We start from the raw sequence: 17889 nt of genomic DNA, 5'->3' as shown, positions 1-17889 counted from the left end.
CCACAAATAAATGCAAGTTATTTGAATGAAATGTTACCACTAACATGAAGTACAATATGTCACGAGAAAACAATGTCAGAATCACCGGGATCCATGGAAGCGTTCCAGAGTTATTACCTCATAAAGGGACAGTGGTCAGAATTGTAAAAATTGGCCTGGTCCTGAACGTGCAAACCACACTTGGGGGTAAAGGAGTTAACAAAAACACTACACAATGGTAGTTATAAATTACACATCGATTTATTTGACAGGCAACAAATCAAGAAAAAAAAAAAAAAAATTGTGAAAATTAACATTGTCGATTAAAAAAAAAACCCCTGCAACAAGCATAAAAATAACCATTGTATAAAACGTAAAAAAGGCTTTGTGTCGTTCCAGTCCTGCTTAAGAACATAGTGCGTACTAAGAAAAATGACTGTCAAACAGCCCATTGTAGGTATACGGTGCAGCTGTAACCTGCGTATAACAGCGGAGCCTATACAAATGACATGAGTCAGGAATGTTCTCAGAACGGCCGTCACCGCTACGACCGGGGAATCGTTTGCCTGTTACTCGCCTGCAGTTAGCAGTCACGTGTTGCTGCCTTCGTAAAAGTGCAATACGTTACAGGACAATGAAGGACAAGCAGAGAGATTGTGGCTCATCGCATTATCTCATGAGCAGCGCAGTTTGGGAATTCATTGTCATACAACCAATTAGGAATTAAAGAGAACCTGGCCTTAGATTCCCAAGTCCTGATCCAAGGGCAGCATGAATCAGACACTGGCTCCGGCATTGCAACCTTGTAGGTTTTACTTTGAATGAAACTGCTGAGTTTCAGAGCAAACATGTTGAAAATCCTGCTGCTCCTAGCCATGACTGACAGATCGCTCCGCAGACGCCTGTCAGTCAACTGGAGCGGGGTGGAAGAAACCTGCCGGGGACAGCATCAGGCTAAGGCCTCTTTCACACTTCCGTTTTTGACAATCAGTCAAGATCCGCCAATTTTGCAAAAAAACGGAGCTTGCAACTTTTTTTGGCCGGCGGATCCTCCAGACATTGAATTAACCCCAAATTTTCTCTCTCGGCCAGCGTTTCCTTTAAATTTCCTCATTTTCAGGATCCGTCTAAAAACGGATCCTGTGCCATCCGTTCACATCAGTTGAAAACGGATCCGCTTGTCTGCCTTTTTGGCGGATTTTAACTGATGCAAATAACTGAAGTGTGAAAGAGGCCTAATCTTTCAAGACTTACAGGGCCTGATTCATCATTTGCCAAGTATTTTCTTTTTTGCACTAAGTGCTTCAAAATGGTGCCCATTCATGAATATTGCGCAGAACAAAAATGCTCTTTATTTTGGTCTTAGGGGATCAATATGACAACAGATTTTTGCTTTTTAACCTGAGAGAAGCATAACATAGGGGCAGAGGTCCTGATTCCGGCGATGTATCGCTTACTGTACTGCTTGCTGTAGTTTTGATAATCTCCTGCTAATAAACAGTGATTTTATCACTAGAGGACTAGTAATCCTGCTATTACGTAGACGTCCATATTCATGAACTCTGTATAACCATGCCCCCACCACTGATTGGCAGCTGAGTACACTGCATAGGCAGAAAGCAACCACTCAGTAGTGTAGGTGGGATTATAAAGAGCTCAGTATTGAGCAAGCTGAAGCAAGCAGTCCATGAAGTATCACATTACTGGAATCAGGGTCTCTGTCCCTACCTCTTGCAGTTGATATATCAAAAACCTGGAAGCCAATTCCCTTTAAAAAGTCTCATGTTCTGCTTAAATGACACAAAAGTTATGCAAAATACCTCTGATAAATCAGCCAAAAATATCTGGAGAACTCCACATCATGTCTATAATCACACACAAAAACAAAACATTTAACTAGGCGCAAATTAAAAGATTAACAAAAAAGTGAAAAGCGCCAAAACTAGACCACAAGAGGCGTAAATGCAATAATGAATCGGGCCCATAGTCATTGCCTGGGCCTTTCAATGATCAGTGTGTAAAGCCACAGCGTTTTAGTGTAAAATATACCTGGTTGCAGTCTCGAATCCAGTGTCTGATTCATGCTGCCTGTGGTCCGGGAAGCATGAATCTGATGATGAGGACAGGGTCCCTTTAATACACAGATGTCACACTGATTTGAATGGGTATTATGTAATACTTTATTTCCCCTGAGGGGGCACTGTAGAGAAAATACAGCCAGGTTTTCCCACAGATTACAGCATTATAAGGAGCAGGGATTGTCCTATGGGTCTGATGTATGCCAGTATCCGCCATTATGGCATACATTAGGGCCATATGTTTGGTATAAGCAGAGCACAGAAGAGGCTGGATGCGGCCCACTAGGTACGCATACAACAAGTAAACGAGCGCCACTGTCCTGGATCACATATGATTTCACCGCTTATAAAGCAGAGTACAATAATCTGCCGCAAATCCTGCATGTTTCACATGGCAAATCTGCAGAATCAGCACAGATTTGCTGTGAAATTAACAGGTGAATTTGCAGATGATTTTTCTGCTGTGCCTGCACCTAACCAACTTCAGTAGTTATGATCTGATTGAAAATTCTCTCTGACTATACCTAAAAAAAAAAATAAAAGGACAACCCCTTTCATTCAGAATCAAATACAAATAATGGCATCCATCACCAGTAATATATATAACATGAAGGCATCTGTCACACCCATCATACACGCACAATGATTGATCATGGACATGTGGCACAGACTAGAGTTGAGCGACTTTGGTCGGCTCGGGTTTCATGAAACAAAATTTGTTTCAGATGAAATTGGTCCGACTAGGGCAAAAAAGTCCCAGAGTTTCGTCCGTAACCCGACCCCAATGCAAGCCAATGAGGAATAAAAGTCGGCATTGAGCGCATGACATTCATCCACTCAATGCCGACTTTTATTTCCCATTGGCTTGCATTGGGGTCAGGTTTCGGATGAAACTCTGACTTTTTTTGCCCTAGTCGGACCAGTTTCATCTGAAACAAATTTTGTTTCATGAAACCTGATTCGACCAAAGTCGCTCAACTCTAGCGCAGACACTACATTCTAATGCATATCGGTCAGCGTTACCGTTCAGTACTGTCATGTACAGGATTATCACAAATCACCCCCTTTATTTCCAGGCAACTGTGGTGCATTCAGGATACGCAATGAACTTGCCACATAGTAACATTTAGTAATCACTAGTGATGAGTGAACATGCTGGGATAAGGTGTTATCTGAGCATGCTTAGGTGCTAAGAGTGTCTTCTGTGTGCTCAAAAATATGATCGAGTCCCCGTGCCGGCATGTCTCGTGGCTGTTAGACAGCTGCAACACATGCAGGGATTGCTTACTTTTTTGACAATCCATTCATGTGTTGCTGGTGCTGTATAACAGCCATGAGACATGCAGCTGCAGGGACTGGAAGATATTTTTCGAGCACTCCGAAGACACTCGGTTAGCCCCCGAGCATGCTCAGATAACACCTTATCCCAGCATGTTCACTCATCACTAGTAATCAGGCACTAATGTGACCTGGCATGTGGCACAGTATCAAGTATTCTGGAGTACAGGACAATCAGAGAAAGTATAAAATTTACTTGTAGATCATTTCTGAAAACAAGTGGACTAGCAGAAGTTTTGAAATACTGGATACACATTGTATACACATTGTTACAACAGGTACTCAGGCCCTCGATATATCAAGGTAATGCTTTGGTACAGGAATGACAGTAGATTTGGGCTGAGAGAAGCTGAATGAGCCTTGGATCTGCCCAGATTTGTTCTACAGTGCAAACAAGATCATTTACAAACCCATGAAATATTCCTCCATCCATACTGGAAACACTGCGGACGCCGACAGTCTCCAGTCAATTTACACAGAATAAGAAGCCTTCATTACCCAGAGATTTGACAAAGAAATGCCCCTCCAGCATTATGTACAAGTATGAAGCGAGACAATCAATAAATTAGAATATCAAAAAAAGATGAAGCACATCATCACGTCTGGAACTGAAAAAATCCTCTTGCATAGGAAGAATACGCAGAGTTTTAATAAATATGGTCCTGTTCATCTTCCCCGCCCGCTAAATAGATACAACCTCCCAAAATGAAGAGCAGAGCACAGTCTGAACCATTCCTAAAGATGGGTCCTGCTGCTGAGCCATGTCTGGATGGGCCGCAAAGTGGGCTAATCATCCCGCTGGGCATGTTGTGTGCAATATTCCCAGTGTTCTGGCCCCTGGAATACAGAAATGATCATCGCATCATTCTCCAGATACAAACTACTTACAAAAACCCTAATTACATAGTATATTTACATAGGTTTGGAAAGGACTAGAGGAGCCAATACATGTTATATGGCGGTCATACCTAAGCTACTGTATGCCCTGCCCATGGGGTAAGCGATATAGCTTATCAGAAGGACTATACTAGATTTCTAATTGGAGGTATCTGCTAATATTATTATTACACCTACTACGCATTGGGGTAGGATCTTGGAGATGGAAATACCCCTTTAAAGAAGAATAAAGTTAACAGTTTGGAATGTCCAAGTCATGTCCTGACTAGAGTTGAGCGACTTTGGTCGGATCGGGTTTCATGAAACAAAATTTGTTTCAGATGAAACTGGTCCGACTAGGGCAAAAAAAGTCGGAGTTTCATCCGAAACTCGACCCCAATGCAAGCCAATGGGGATTAAAAGTCGGCATTGAGTGGATGAATGTCATCCGCTCAATGCCGACTTTTATTTCCATTGACTTGCATTGGGGTCGGATTTCGGACGAAACTCTGACTTTTTTTTGCCCTAGTCGGACCAGTTTCATCTGAAACAAATTTTGTTTCATGAAACCCGATCCGACCAAAGTCGCTCAATTCTACTCCTGACTAGTGAACATGCTCAGATAAAGTGTTATCTGAGCATGCTCGTGTGTAAACAGAGTGTCTTCGGCGTGCTCGAATAATATGTCTGAGTCCCCGCACCTGCAAGTCTCGCGCCTGTTCAACAGCCCTAACACATGCAGTGATTTCCTAACAAACAGTCAACCCCTGCATGTGTTGCAGCTGTCAAAGAGCAGCAAGAAATGCAGGCGCGGGGACTCAAACATATTTTTCGAGCACGCCAAAGATACTCGGATAACACCCGAGCATGCTCGTGTGCTAACAGAGTGTCGCCTTATCTGAGCAGGATCGCTCATCACTAGTCCTGACCTTAAATCCTATGGAAATGTTGTGCAGGGACCTGAAGTGAGCAGCTCATGGGAGAAAACCACCAACGTAACAGAGGTGAAGTTGTTTTTAGGTAGTAACGGGCTAAAATTCCTCCAATCGATAACTACCAGAAATTTCTAGTTACAGCTATTGTTGCACAAGGACGTCGCACCAGATGCTAAAGCAAGGGTTCATATGTTTTTTGCCACTCTCAGACACGTGACATTGAATCATTTTCCTTATTTACAAAAAAATGACCAAGTCTAATATTTGTTTACTTATTTACTTGTTTCTATTCATCTACCTTTAGCACTTGTGTGAAAACATGCCATTTTAGATTGAACCTTTCCAAAAACATGGAGAATTCTGAAGGGTTCACAAACTTTCAAGGACCACTGTACACGAGGCCTTACACTAGCCATTAGCATAAGATTCTGATCAGTCTCATTCTGCCAAATCATCCAATCAGCAGCCACATGAACGACTAAACTGACCAGATTGCAGTTTTGGTGCACAGTGTAGCTGTCAGTCATCACAAACAACCATTCACATACAAGATGGGAATGATGATACGCCACAATTGGACAAGGTCGAAAAGTCGGTTATGGTGCAATTAAAAACACAATGGGATTTTACTGTGGTATTTGATACAGGTGAAACATGTAAGTTAACAGAAAGAGCACAATTGAGGTCAGACTTACCAGTCTTGAGAACTCCCAGCTAATGATCTCCTGATGACTATGTGTCCATTTCCAGAATTGTGTGTGATGATTCATGAGAAGCTAAAAAGTAACCATTGGCCAATTAGTCTAACACATCATAGTCTATGGGTGCAACATCAATGCTACGGATTGACAAGCCTTTGGAATTGCTCTATAAGGGTGGGCACCATACCGAATGCCCCTGAAGGTATTGTGTAATGCTCCACCTGCAACAGACAATAGAGGCCCTAACTTTTCTTCTTAGGCCGGGATCACACTTGCGAGAAACTCGCACGAGTCTCGCACCTCAATACCCGGCACTCAGGGCCGAAGTGTGCGGCTGCATGTATTTCTATGCAGCCGAGTGCTCCAGTCCCGAGTGCCGGCTGCAGTGCTTGAGGTGCGAGTTTCTCGCCTGTGTGATCCCGGCCTTAAGGGGGTTATCTCCACCTAAGAAATGGGTAAAAATTGCAAAGTGCTTGTAAAAACAAGCAACTTCACAGATTACCAGTTATTAAAAATCCTTCCCATTCTCAAGAACAGAGGGATTTTTAATTGAATAGTTTACTTTCTCATTGACTAAGTTACTGGCCACCTCTGCAGGCTCCCGGAGGTGGCTGGTTTCCTAGGCAAGAAGTGCGCTCTTACAAGCTCCTTGCTTTAAAGCTGGCAGGATCTGGCCACCTTAAAAGGATTGTTCAGTCTAAAATGAAACGCTCTGTGACTGCAAGCTTACTTTTGAAGCCCCCATTGCAGAACCCTTCTAGTGAGCGCGGCCTTGATCAATACAAGTATATGGGCAGAAACCACATGGTGTTTAGTGGGCACGGTCTCACTCAGTACTAGATTGGTTCTGTCAAGGAGTATGTATAACTCATACCTGACCGCCGTTCCCTGGGCAGAGAATGACGCATCCTCGCAGAACACAGTGTGCGTGCCGGAAGGATTCATAAACATGCCAGACAATCTCTTTAAAGCATATCTTCGGCGGGTTTTAAATTTTACGGCTAGAGTGGTTTCACTAGTCTAAGTTCCTTGCCTCTAATATTACACTTACCAGCCGAAGTCTTCTATTCTCAGCGCCGCTCCAGTCGTCTTCTGCAGGTTGTATTTTGCCGAATGGCTCCAGTGTTTGCTGGATGATCCGGAAGTCACAACCCAATGTAAGTATATGAGACCCAGAACGTGGCTCTCAGACTTACAGAGAGCTTGTGACCATTACCTCTGACTTCTAGTCAGAAGTTGCGGTCACAAGATGGCAGATCAGGACCAGAGCGGCACCGAGCAGATGGGATGGTAAACACTAAAGTCAAGGAATTTACATTAGTAGCACCACTCCAGCGCTGAAATAATAACAACAAAAAAACAACACTGGAGTGGTGCTTTAGGGTCTTTTGGTGCTTCTCCAATGCTGCGTGCGGAGGCACATTTGCCTCTACTTGCAGCAAGGGAGAGCGTGCAAATCAGACAAATCTCTAGGAGCACCTCTCCCCCCAGCAAACAGGAAGCTGGGAGGCAGACAAGCAAGCAGTGCACTCATGAAGAGGACACAATATCCCTTAAAGGGAGTTATTGTCACCCCCAAAATGCATTTTAATTGAGTTACATTGTGGTGTAGGGGACTTAGCCCCTATAAAAATTATACCAGCATAGTACCTGTTGCTATTACTGTGCCTGAGAAAAGCACTTAATTCATATGCAAATAAGTAGGCTTATAAGTTCTCAGTGCGCTCTTATGCACCCTCATTTTTACCGATTGCTTTCCGTGCTTCTGATGGCAGCGCTTGGTTCCTGGAGCAAGTTGATTTCTAAAGTTATCCGACATGTGTGCGCATGCACACTGACGCGGCCTGTGCCTAGTCACGCACTTGCTGCAGAAGGTCTGTGTCTGCCTCTAGCTCATCTCTCCATAGAGTTTTATGAGCACCAATTGCCCATCTCCGCAATGGAAAATCTTTACTCAATGAATTCACATTTTACCGAAGAATTAAGAATGAAACATCACTCTAGCAGGAGAAAAAACGGTTTCTCTGATAAGATATATTACGAAGTGTCTTTATTTTCATGTGAACTATTGAATCATGAAATAAAGAATAAATGTCATTTTAATTTTTAAGTATTTACCAAACTGGATAACACCTCTGACCACTGTTGAAGCCCAAGAGGGCCTCCATGTCTATCTATACAGTGCCTTGCAAAAGTATTCGGGCCCCTGGAACTTTTCAACCTTTTCCCACATATCATTCTTCAAACATAGAGATACTAAATGTAAATTTTTGGTGAAGAATCAACAACAAGCGGAACACAATTTTGAAGTTGAACGAAATTTATTAGCTATTTTAAATTTTTGTGGAAATTCAAAAACTGAAAAGTGGGGCGTGCAATATTATTTGGCCCCTTTAACTTAATACTTTGTTGCGCCACCTTTTGCTGCGATTACAGCTGCAAGTCGCTTGGGGTATGTCTCTATCAGTTTTGTACATTAAGAGACTGAAATTTTTGCCCATTCTTCCTTGGCAAACAGCTCGGGCTCAGTGAGGTTTGATGGAGATTGTTTGTGAACAGCAGTTTTCAGCTCTTTCCACAGATTCTCGATTGGATTCAGGTCTGGACTTTGACTTGGCCATTCTAACACCTGGATATGTTTATTTGTGAACCATTCCATTGTAGATTTTGCTTTATGTTTGGGATCATTGTCTTGTTGGAAGACAACTCTCCATCCCAGTCTCAGGTCTTTTGCAGACTCCATCAGGTTTTCTTCCAGAATGGTCCTGTATTTGGCTCCATCCATCTTCCCATCAATTTTAACCATCTTCCCTGTTCTTGCTGAAGAAAAGCAGGCCCAAACCATGATGCTGCCACCACCATGTTTGACAGTGGGGATGCTGTGTTCATGGTGATGAGCTGTGTTGCCTTTACGCCAAACATATCGTTTGGCATTGTTGCCAAAAAGTTAGATTTTGGTTTCATCTGACCAGAGCACCTTCTTTCCACATGTTTGGTGTGTCTCCCAGGTGGCTTGTTGCAAACTTTAAACAACACTTTTTATGGATTTCTTTGAGAAATGGCTTTCTTCTTGCCACTCTTCCATAAAGGCCAGATTTGTGCAGTGTACGACTGATTGTTGTCCTATGGACAGACTGTCCCAATTCAGCTGTAGATCTCTGCAGCTCATCCAGAGTGATCATGGGCCTCTTGACTGCATCTCTGATCAGTCTTCTCCTTGTTTGAGATGAAAGTTTAGAGGGACGGCCGGGTATTGGTAGATTTGCAGTGGTATGATACTCCTTCCATTTCAATATGATCGCTTGCACAGTGCTCCTTGGGATGTTTAAAGTTTTGGAAATCATTTTGTATCCAAATCCAGCTTTAAACTTCTCCACAACAGTATCACGGATCTGCCTGTTGTGTTCATTGGTCTTCATGATGCTCTCTGTGCTTCAAACAGAAGCCTGAGACTATCACAGAGCAGGTGCATTTATACAGAGACTTGATTACACACAGGTGGATTATATTTATCATCATTAGTCATTTAGGACTACATTGGATCATTCAGAGATCCACAATGAACTTCTGGAGTGAGTTTGCTGCACTGAAAGTAAAGGGGCCGAATAATATTGCACGCCCCACTTTTCAGTTTTTGAATATCCACAAAAATTTAAAATAGCCAATAAATTTCGTTCAACTTCAAAATTGTGTTCCACTTGTTGATTCTTCACCAAAAATTTACATTTGGTATCGTTATGTTTGAAGCATGATATGTGGGAAAAGGTTGAAAAGTTCCAGGGGGCCGAATACTTTCGCAAGGCACTGTATGTCTGAAAGTACTACTCTGCATGACCCACATTGTCAAAGCTCTTTCTCCCTATAAACACAATCATTTCTTTAGGTTCACAATTTTTAATAACCCACAAAAAGTATTAAGAGATTGATAGAGACCCAAATATGACGAAACGTACCACAGAAGAGAATTATACACAATCTATAAAGGAAAGCATGCACAAGGCATGGTAGCAAATCAAGCCAAGCAATTGGTTCAGGAGAATGGCGATTTATCTAGGGACCAATTACCTGAATTCTCGTCATCCGTCCCGTCATCATCCCACTGATTCACTCTGCTTAGAAGGGGGTTTTGAGACTCACATACCATTCTCATTGGAAATGAAAGTCCATCGCCATCGCTTAGAAAAGAGAAGAGGTAAGCGGTAATGAATAAGCAGCACTGTGAACAAGACGGATTCATAAGGGTTAATTACATGGTAAATGGAAATTGACAAAACTATATGATATACCTTGTGAAAACAGGGATTAACCACAACTTTTTCCTCTTCCCAAATACTTGCTCCAGGTTTCTTTGGATGCCCAAGTGGAAACCATTCTTATCAGAGCCACTGGGAAAAACGGGGGCTGAAAAGGCCTCTGGAGAAGTGCAAAAATACATGTCGAAATGTTATATTCTTATTGTTTTAGCCTTTCTAATCATGAGCTACCTGCAGGGCGAAACTCCCCGTTTTGCTGCTATAGGAAGCACATGATGCCGGGAACATTAATGTCAGAAGCAGGAATTGTAATAGACATTTACACGTAAGAGATACCTATAAAGGGCTATTAAAGTCAGAGCTTTTTTAATTTAATTTCTAAGGTATGATTCTGTAAAGCACCACTCCAACATTTTTTTTTTTTTTTTTTTTTTATTACTGAAGAGGTGTTCCTAATCCAAGTTCTCTGCCCCTAATCTTATACTTACCTGCCACCATCATGATCTGTTCTCGCTGCTTCGGTTGTCTTCTGCAGGTTGTGATCAGTGTTTGCTGGACGATCCGGAAAACACAACTCCATGTAAGCTGACATAGACTTACACGGAGAGCTTGTGACTGTTACCTCTGACTTCCGCTCAGTCAGGGGCTCAAGTCACAAGCTAGTGGACAGGGCGGCAGCGGGAATAGCTGAAGATGGTTGCTGGCAAGTATAATACTAGGGACAAAGATCTGACCTTAGTAGCACCAATCCAGCACACAAATAAAAAGAATAATGCTGGAGTGGCGCTTTAAAAAGGACTGCTTTTATGCTCCATGAAATAAAACTTCTAGTGCACTGTCTGCATTGTGCCATTCCTCCTGATAAAAGAAAAGAATACAATAACAATTGGGTGTACTAGTTGTGCGTGTGCTCATACATAGTGTAACATTGTCTTGTCACTGCTGACAGTCAGATGCTGGACACATCCCTTTTGATAAGGTAACTAGTAACACCCATTTGTCAATTTATTCATACATTTCCAAGAGGAACTATAGTTAAACAAGGGAGATTTTTAAGAAAAGATGCAGCAGATTTCTTTAATTATTACGAAACTAATCCCATCGAGAGAGCTTGCTTAAAGGGGTTGTCCTGTCTCAAGATACTGATGTCTTATCATTAGGACAGGTTCCTTAAAATAGGTAATCAATATCAGATCAGAGGGGTTCTGGGACCACCAAGATCAGCACTTACAAGCTCCGCACACCAGATGTTAACCCACTGAACGGAGCTACAATGTGCAGCGACCCTTGCTTTTTACCATAAAACAGCAATACCTTTTTTAGTTTTCCACTGATGTCGTATAAGTGATTGTTTTGTTGCAATGATACCAATTTTGGGATGAATAATATTTAATAATTAGCTTTTATAATTTTTTTTTAAGGAAAAAAAATGCAAGAACACAACATTTCAGCCATTTTTTTTGGCACTTTACAGTACAGGAAAAATAACTTTGCAGAACAGTATGAATTCATTATGGAAAAATAAAGTCATTTCTGTGGCACTGCATTACCAGAGCCATAACTTTTTTTCTGTCGAGGCAACAATATGGGGGCTTCTTATTTGTGTGCTAAGTTATAGCTCTTATTGGTACAGTTTTGGAATGCATGTAATTTATTAATTTTTTTCTTGATGCGTGTGAAAAGGATGGGAAAAACAGCAAATGTACAGTTTTTTTTTTCCCTTCACTTGCGATACAGAGAAGCACCATCCAATGATTTTGGTATTACAATCCTTCCAGGGAAAGCAAATTATACACACCGACACTCGGGAACTTGAAGTAGCGGTTCTTGGATTGCTTGTATAATTCTTTATAATGCACAGTACAGTATTACTGCCCATCACTAATTCATAGGTACAAGTGCCAGACCTGCAGGCTTCTGTTACGTCCTGGGCAGCCATGATGAACCATTGTGTTGTGTCTACAAAACCCCTTAAATGCTGCAGTTTCTATTGACCACAGCATCAAAGGGGGTTAAGACTGTCAAAATCAAAGTGTTCACTAAAATGCCCAGTTTTGTATATTTTTCCTTCCTAGCACGGCCCCTGCAAAATCCAGACAGCTGGCAAATACCACCATGGTTACTTACCGGTAGCCGGTTTTTCCGGAACCCATGACAGCACCACCTGAGAGAGGGATCCGCCCCGCCAGGACAGGAACCTACTGAGATATAAGGGGCAGCACCTCTCCCCCCCCCGCTTCAGTTGGGTTACTGAGCATTGAGAGGACTTCCCGGTTGGTTACATGTTCAATCCAACACCACATCACACAAATGCACCCTACTAACTGTGCACACTAGGGTGACCGGATCTCATATGGGGGGGAAAAAATGTCAGAATCTTGTTCGTCTGGACCCCACAAAACGATTCCCCTTTCCAGATATTGAGAGAGCCAAAATTTGAGCTCGATCAAACGACGTTAACCCGTGCCGCTCGTCGCTCAAAGTTTGAAAAAATCCAAATTGAGGTATTTTAAGATTTAGGTATTTTGCATAGTCTGTTAGACTATAAAGAATGTGACAACAACATTGCAGAAATAGCCCTGACCAAATTTTCGAACCATTTGTGGCATTTGAATGCAGAGTTGGTGGGATTATCGTTTTTTGATCCCACCATTACAGACAATGAAAAGTTGTTAATGGCTAATAAATTGCTCAGTAGCACAGATGAACCATCAGAGCACGCTAACCTACATGAGTTGATAATTTTACATAGTTATCTAATCTATTCTAGAGCTTTTGTTAAAGTAGTTTTTGAAACGTCAGAATATAATGCTCGGCATTTGCTTACAACTTGCAGGACATATTGCTTTTGTTCTTCATCTTTTGTCAGAAGGTCGTTAAAGTCGGTTACTTCCTACCTCTTTTAATTTTTCTTTCCTAACTTTTGGATTTACAACCCTAGCGTGCTCTGATGGTTCATCTGTGCTACTGAGCAATTTATTAGCCATTAACAACTTTTCATTGTCTGTAATGGTGGGATCAAAAAACGATAATCCCACCAACTCTGCATTCAAATACCACAAATGGTTCGAAAATTTGGTCAGGGCTATTTCTGCAATGTTGTTGTCACATTCTTTATAGTCTAACAGACTATGCAAAATACCTAAATCTTAAAATACCTCAATTTGGATTTTTTCAAACTTTGAGCGACGAGCGGCACGGGTTAACGTCGTTTGATCGAACTCAAATTTTGGCTATCTCAATATCTGGAAAGGGGAAACGTTTTGTGGGCTCCAGACGGACAAAATTCTGACATCGATTTTTTGCGGTCACCCTAGTGCACACCCATACGGTGAAAAAAGGGGGGGGAAATATACGGGTGCTGTCATGGGTTCCGGAAAAAACGGCTACCGGTAAGTAACCATGGTGGTTTTCCCTTCACCCATGACAGCACCACCTGAGAGACTTTTGGAGACTACGAAACACCTTTGGGAGGGACCACCGCTTGCAGCACCCTTCTACCAAAGGTTAAGTCAGCAGAGGAGGATAGATTTAATCTGTAGTGCCTAAAGAAGGTTGAAGGTGAGGCCCAGGTAGCGGCCTTACAAATCTGTTCAATTGATACCTCTGCCTTTTCAGCCCAGGAGGTCGCCACGGCTCTGGTGGAATGAGCCTTGATGCCGTCAGGAATCGGGATACCACTAGCTGTGTAGGCTACACTAATGGCCTCCCTAATCCATCTAGCAATAGTCCCTTTTGAAACCCCATAGCCTTTCCTGGCACCCTGAAAAGCTACAAATAGGGACTGGGACTTCCTCCACAGGCTGGTGACAGATATGTATTCTAGCAGGGCTCTCTTAACATCCAAACTATGGAATTTTTCTTCCCCTGGATTCTTTGGATTATCACAGAAGGATGGGAGGATAATCTCTTGACCCCGATGGAAATCTGACACTACCTTAGACAGATAAGCGGGGTCTGTCCTTAGCACCACCCTGTCCTGAAAAACTTGTGTATAAGGTGTATTTACTGACAGAGCCTGCAGGTCGCTTACTCTACGGGCTGATGTAAGGGCCACTAAAATGATTGTTTTCAGGGTCAGAAATTTTACAGAAAGCTGATGTAATGGCTCATATGGTTCTTTTGTAAGGGCCTCTTGTACTAGGTTTAAATCCCAGGGAGCTATCTTGGGCATTGGAATAGGTTTAGCCCTATGACATGATTTGATGAATCTGGCTATCCATCTATTCGCTGCCAAGTTGCAGTTATAGAGCGCCCCTAGCGCAGACACCTGAACCTTAAGCGTATTTACCGCTAACCCCAGCTGTAATCCTGCCTGTAAAAACTCCAAGATGGCACTAATTGGGGGTTCTTGTCCTAACGGCTTACCTAGGAAATGTAGGAATTTATTCTATGTTCTGCCATAGATGTTAGTCGTCACCGGTTTCCTACTTTTAAGCAGGGTGGCCACCAACCCCGGGGAAAAACCTTTACCCCTTAAAAGCGACCTTTCAAATTCCACGACGTCAGATGGAATCCCTTGACTTGCGCGTGGAATATCGGGCCTTGGGCTAGAAGGTCCGGAACTTCTGGCAGAATCCATGGATCGGAGATGGACATTCTCCGCAGTAGAGCAAACCAGGGCCTTTTTGGCCAAAATGAAGCTATTAGGATTACTCTGGCTTGATCGGTCCTGATCTTCCTGACCATTGATGGGATCAGAGCGACTGGGGGGAACGCATAGGCCAGCTTGAAGTCCCACTGAATATGCGGAGAGACCACTGCCCATGGATCTTCCCTTGGGTTTAGGGAGCAAAACCTTCGTGTTTGCCTGTTGTGTTTGTTGGCAAAGAGGTCTATCACTGGTTCCCCCCAAAGCTGCGTTATTTTTTGAAAAATGGACCGATTTAGGACCCATTCTCCCTGCCTCAGAGTATTGCGGCTTAGGAAATCGGCCTCTATGTTTTCTGCCCCTTTTATATGTAAGGCTGTTATGGATTGTAAGTGTTGCTCCGCCTTGCTCAGGATGTCGACTGCTGCTTTCATTAGGGAGTATGATTTTGTTCCCCCTTGGTGGTTGATGTATGCCACCGTTACTTTGTTGTCCGACATGATGCGGACATCGCGACCCCTGAGTAGGGGAAAGAAGTGGGTAAGGGCTTTGTTTACAGCCCACAATTCTCTGAGATTGGAGGATGCCCTTCTTTCTTGAGATGTCCAGGAGCCCTGGCCTACGTGATCCCTTAGGTGCACCCCCCACCCCCGGGAGCTTGCGTCTGTTAGGATCACATCTGTCGCCTGTTTGTCCCAAGGTATTCCTGTGGCCAAATTTGTATTGTCCAGCCACCAGTTGAGAGAGACTTTGGTCTCTAGTGAAAGCTTCAGATCTCCTTCTAAACGCCCTCTTAGCGATTTTTGTGCTGCTAGTATCTCCCACTGGAGTTGACGGGTATGAAATTGAGCCCACTTGACCGCCGGAATACAGGACATCAGAGTGCCTAGTTGAGATATCGCTTTCCTCAACGTCATCTGAGGTTGGTTTTGGGCTGACAAAGCCATGTTCCGTACCTTCTCTATTTTGGCCTCCACCTGTTGTTCTGAGTCCAGGATAAATCCCAGGAAGGTCTGTTGTTTTAGGGGTTGTAGTCTTGACTTTTTGAAGTTTATTATCCATCCCAATTCTTGTAAGGTGACGGTCAGCTGGCTTAACTGCGCAGTACAATGGTCCTCCGAGTCGCCCACTATGAGGAAATCGTCTAGGTAGGGTATTACCACTGTGTCTCGAATCCGAAGGAAAGCTGTTACCTCCGCTATGACCTTGGTGAACACTCTCGGGGCTATGGATATACCAAACGGAAGAGCTGTGAACTGGAAATGTTTTAGTACACCTTGGATATAAAGCGCTACCCTCAAGAATTTTTGATGATCTGGATGGATAGGGATATGATAATATGCATCCTTCAGATCGACTACCACCATAAAACAATCTTGATGTAGTAGCTTTATGGCCGTAGTCACTGACTCCATCTTGAAAGTCTGATTCCCTATCCACCGATTGAGTCCTCTGTGGTTTATAATTGTCCTGAACGACTGGTTCGGTTTCTTGATCAAAAAAAGTGGTGAATAGAATCCTCTTCCCTTCTGTGTGTCCGGGACTTCGTAAAGGACCTTTTTGTCTATTAGGTTCAGGATCTCTGTTTCCAGGGCCAACTGTTCTTCGGCCGCTCTTCTGATAGGGGTAACTACGAACACTGATTTTGGTTGGCGAACAAACGGGATTTTCACGCCTTCTTTTAAGATGCTTAGGATCCAGGTATTGGAGTTCTTTTCCCAGGTCTGGGAAAAGAGTGCCAATCTCTCCCCTACTGGAATACTGGCGTCATTGTGATTTTTTTGAGGTGGAGGAACCTCCACCAAACATGAAGCCTGACTCTTTTTTTCTTTTTGTCCTCCCATCTCCTTCTATCGGCCGGAGGATGCCCCCAATTGAATCTTCCGCCTCTCCGAAAGGGCTGTCTTCTCTGCTCTGTTGGGAACCTGGGAAAACCTTTTTTCCTATCACTCGCTTTTTCCAGGATGTTGTCTAAGTTCTTCCCCAATAAGAATCTCCCATAGTGATACAGACAAGGCGTGCACTCTGTGGATTATGAGGTAGGTGCAAGCTGAACCTGGAACTTAGTCCAGACAGTCATCCAGTGAAGAGAAAACAGCTGCACTCTGGGAAATTTTGATTTTCAATGCAAAAAATTGTTTTATTATTGAAGACACCACAGGGGAATAGTTCCCCTGTGGTGTCTTCAATAATAAAAAATTTTTTTGCATTGAAAATCAAAATTTCCCAGAGTGCAGCTGTTTTGTCTTCACTATAAGAATCTCCCATCACAGGGGAGAGAGCACAGTTTCGCCTTAGAGTGCAGGTCACCCGGACAGCCTTCATGCCAAAGTGCTCATCTAGCAGCGTTTGATAAACTTCCTGCTCTGGCCGTTAACCTCATAGAATCCGCCGAGGTGTCCGCTAAAAAAGCTGCTGCCCCATGCAAGAGATACATATCCGCCAATATCTTCTCTCTTGGGACCCTTGATGCTGGTTTTTCTTCCAACTGCTGCAGCCAGATCATGAGGGAGCGTGCAGTGCAGTTGCCCGCTATCGCTGGCTTTAATCCTCCCGCAGTCACTTCCCATGCATGCCTCAGATATGAGTCTGCTTTCTTATCTAGCGGGTCTCTAAGAACCCCCGAATCTTCCAGGGGCAGGGCCGATTTTTTAGAGGACCTGGATACTGCTGCGTCTATTTTTGGGACTTTGTCCCATATCTCCGCGTCCTTGTGTTCAAAAGGGTATCGCCTCTTAGAGGTGGAGGGAAGAGCCCCTGATTTTTCGGGTTTCCTCCACTCTTTCTCAATAAGCGCCTGAATCTTCTCATTCACGGGAAAGGTACGCTTTTTCCTCTCTTGGAGCCCCCCAAACATAACATCTTCTAGGGTTTTTGACGTTTTCTCTTCCTGCAGGCCCATTGTTGCTCTAATGGCCTTTAGGAGGGCATCTGTGTCTTCTACCGGAAAACATGGCTTACCCCCTGTGTCACTGTCTGAGGAGTCTGATGAGGGCGCCTGTTCTGATTGAGACGAGGTCGAAGAGTAATTTGAGGGAGAACTAGGGGTATCCTTTCTACCTTTCCTCCTTTTTTTCAATAGGGTCTTAATTGAACCCTCCATCTCTGACCTAAGGGCTGATATCAGATTAGCCGCGA

At 43.3% G+C, this 17889-nt stretch overlaps 1 protein-coding gene across 1 annotated transcript in view; it reads right to left on the bottom strand.

Moving 5' to 3' along the window:
* Nucleotides 1-3568: 3568 nt before the first annotated feature.
* ZDHHC15 (zDHHC palmitoyltransferase 15) overlaps nt 3569-17889 on the bottom strand; it is a 41704-nt gene continuing 27383 nt past the window's right edge. Inside the window, exons 9-12 of the mRNA XM_073556203.1 lie at nt 10194-10320; nt 9973-10082; nt 5902-5982; nt 3569-4232 (exon numbers count right to left, since the gene is read on the bottom strand). Of these exons, the coding sequence (XP_073412304.1) occupies nt 5939-5982; nt 9973-10082; nt 10194-10320 (281 nt within the window). The 3' untranslated portion in view covers nt 3569-4232; nt 5902-5938. The remainder of the gene's footprint in view (nt 4233-5901; nt 5983-9972; nt 10083-10193; nt 10321-17889) is intronic.

This window comes from Dendrobates tinctorius, unplaced genomic scaffold (assembly GCF_039654945.1).
Source record: "Dendrobates tinctorius isolate UK_male_01 unplaced genomic scaffold, ASM3965494v1 ptg000231l, whole genome shotgun sequence".
In the NCBI taxonomy this organism is placed as follows: Eukaryota; Metazoa; Chordata; class Amphibia; order Anura; family Dendrobatidae; genus Dendrobates; species Dendrobates tinctorius.
This window is presented reverse-complemented; position numbering and strand designations above follow the sequence as displayed.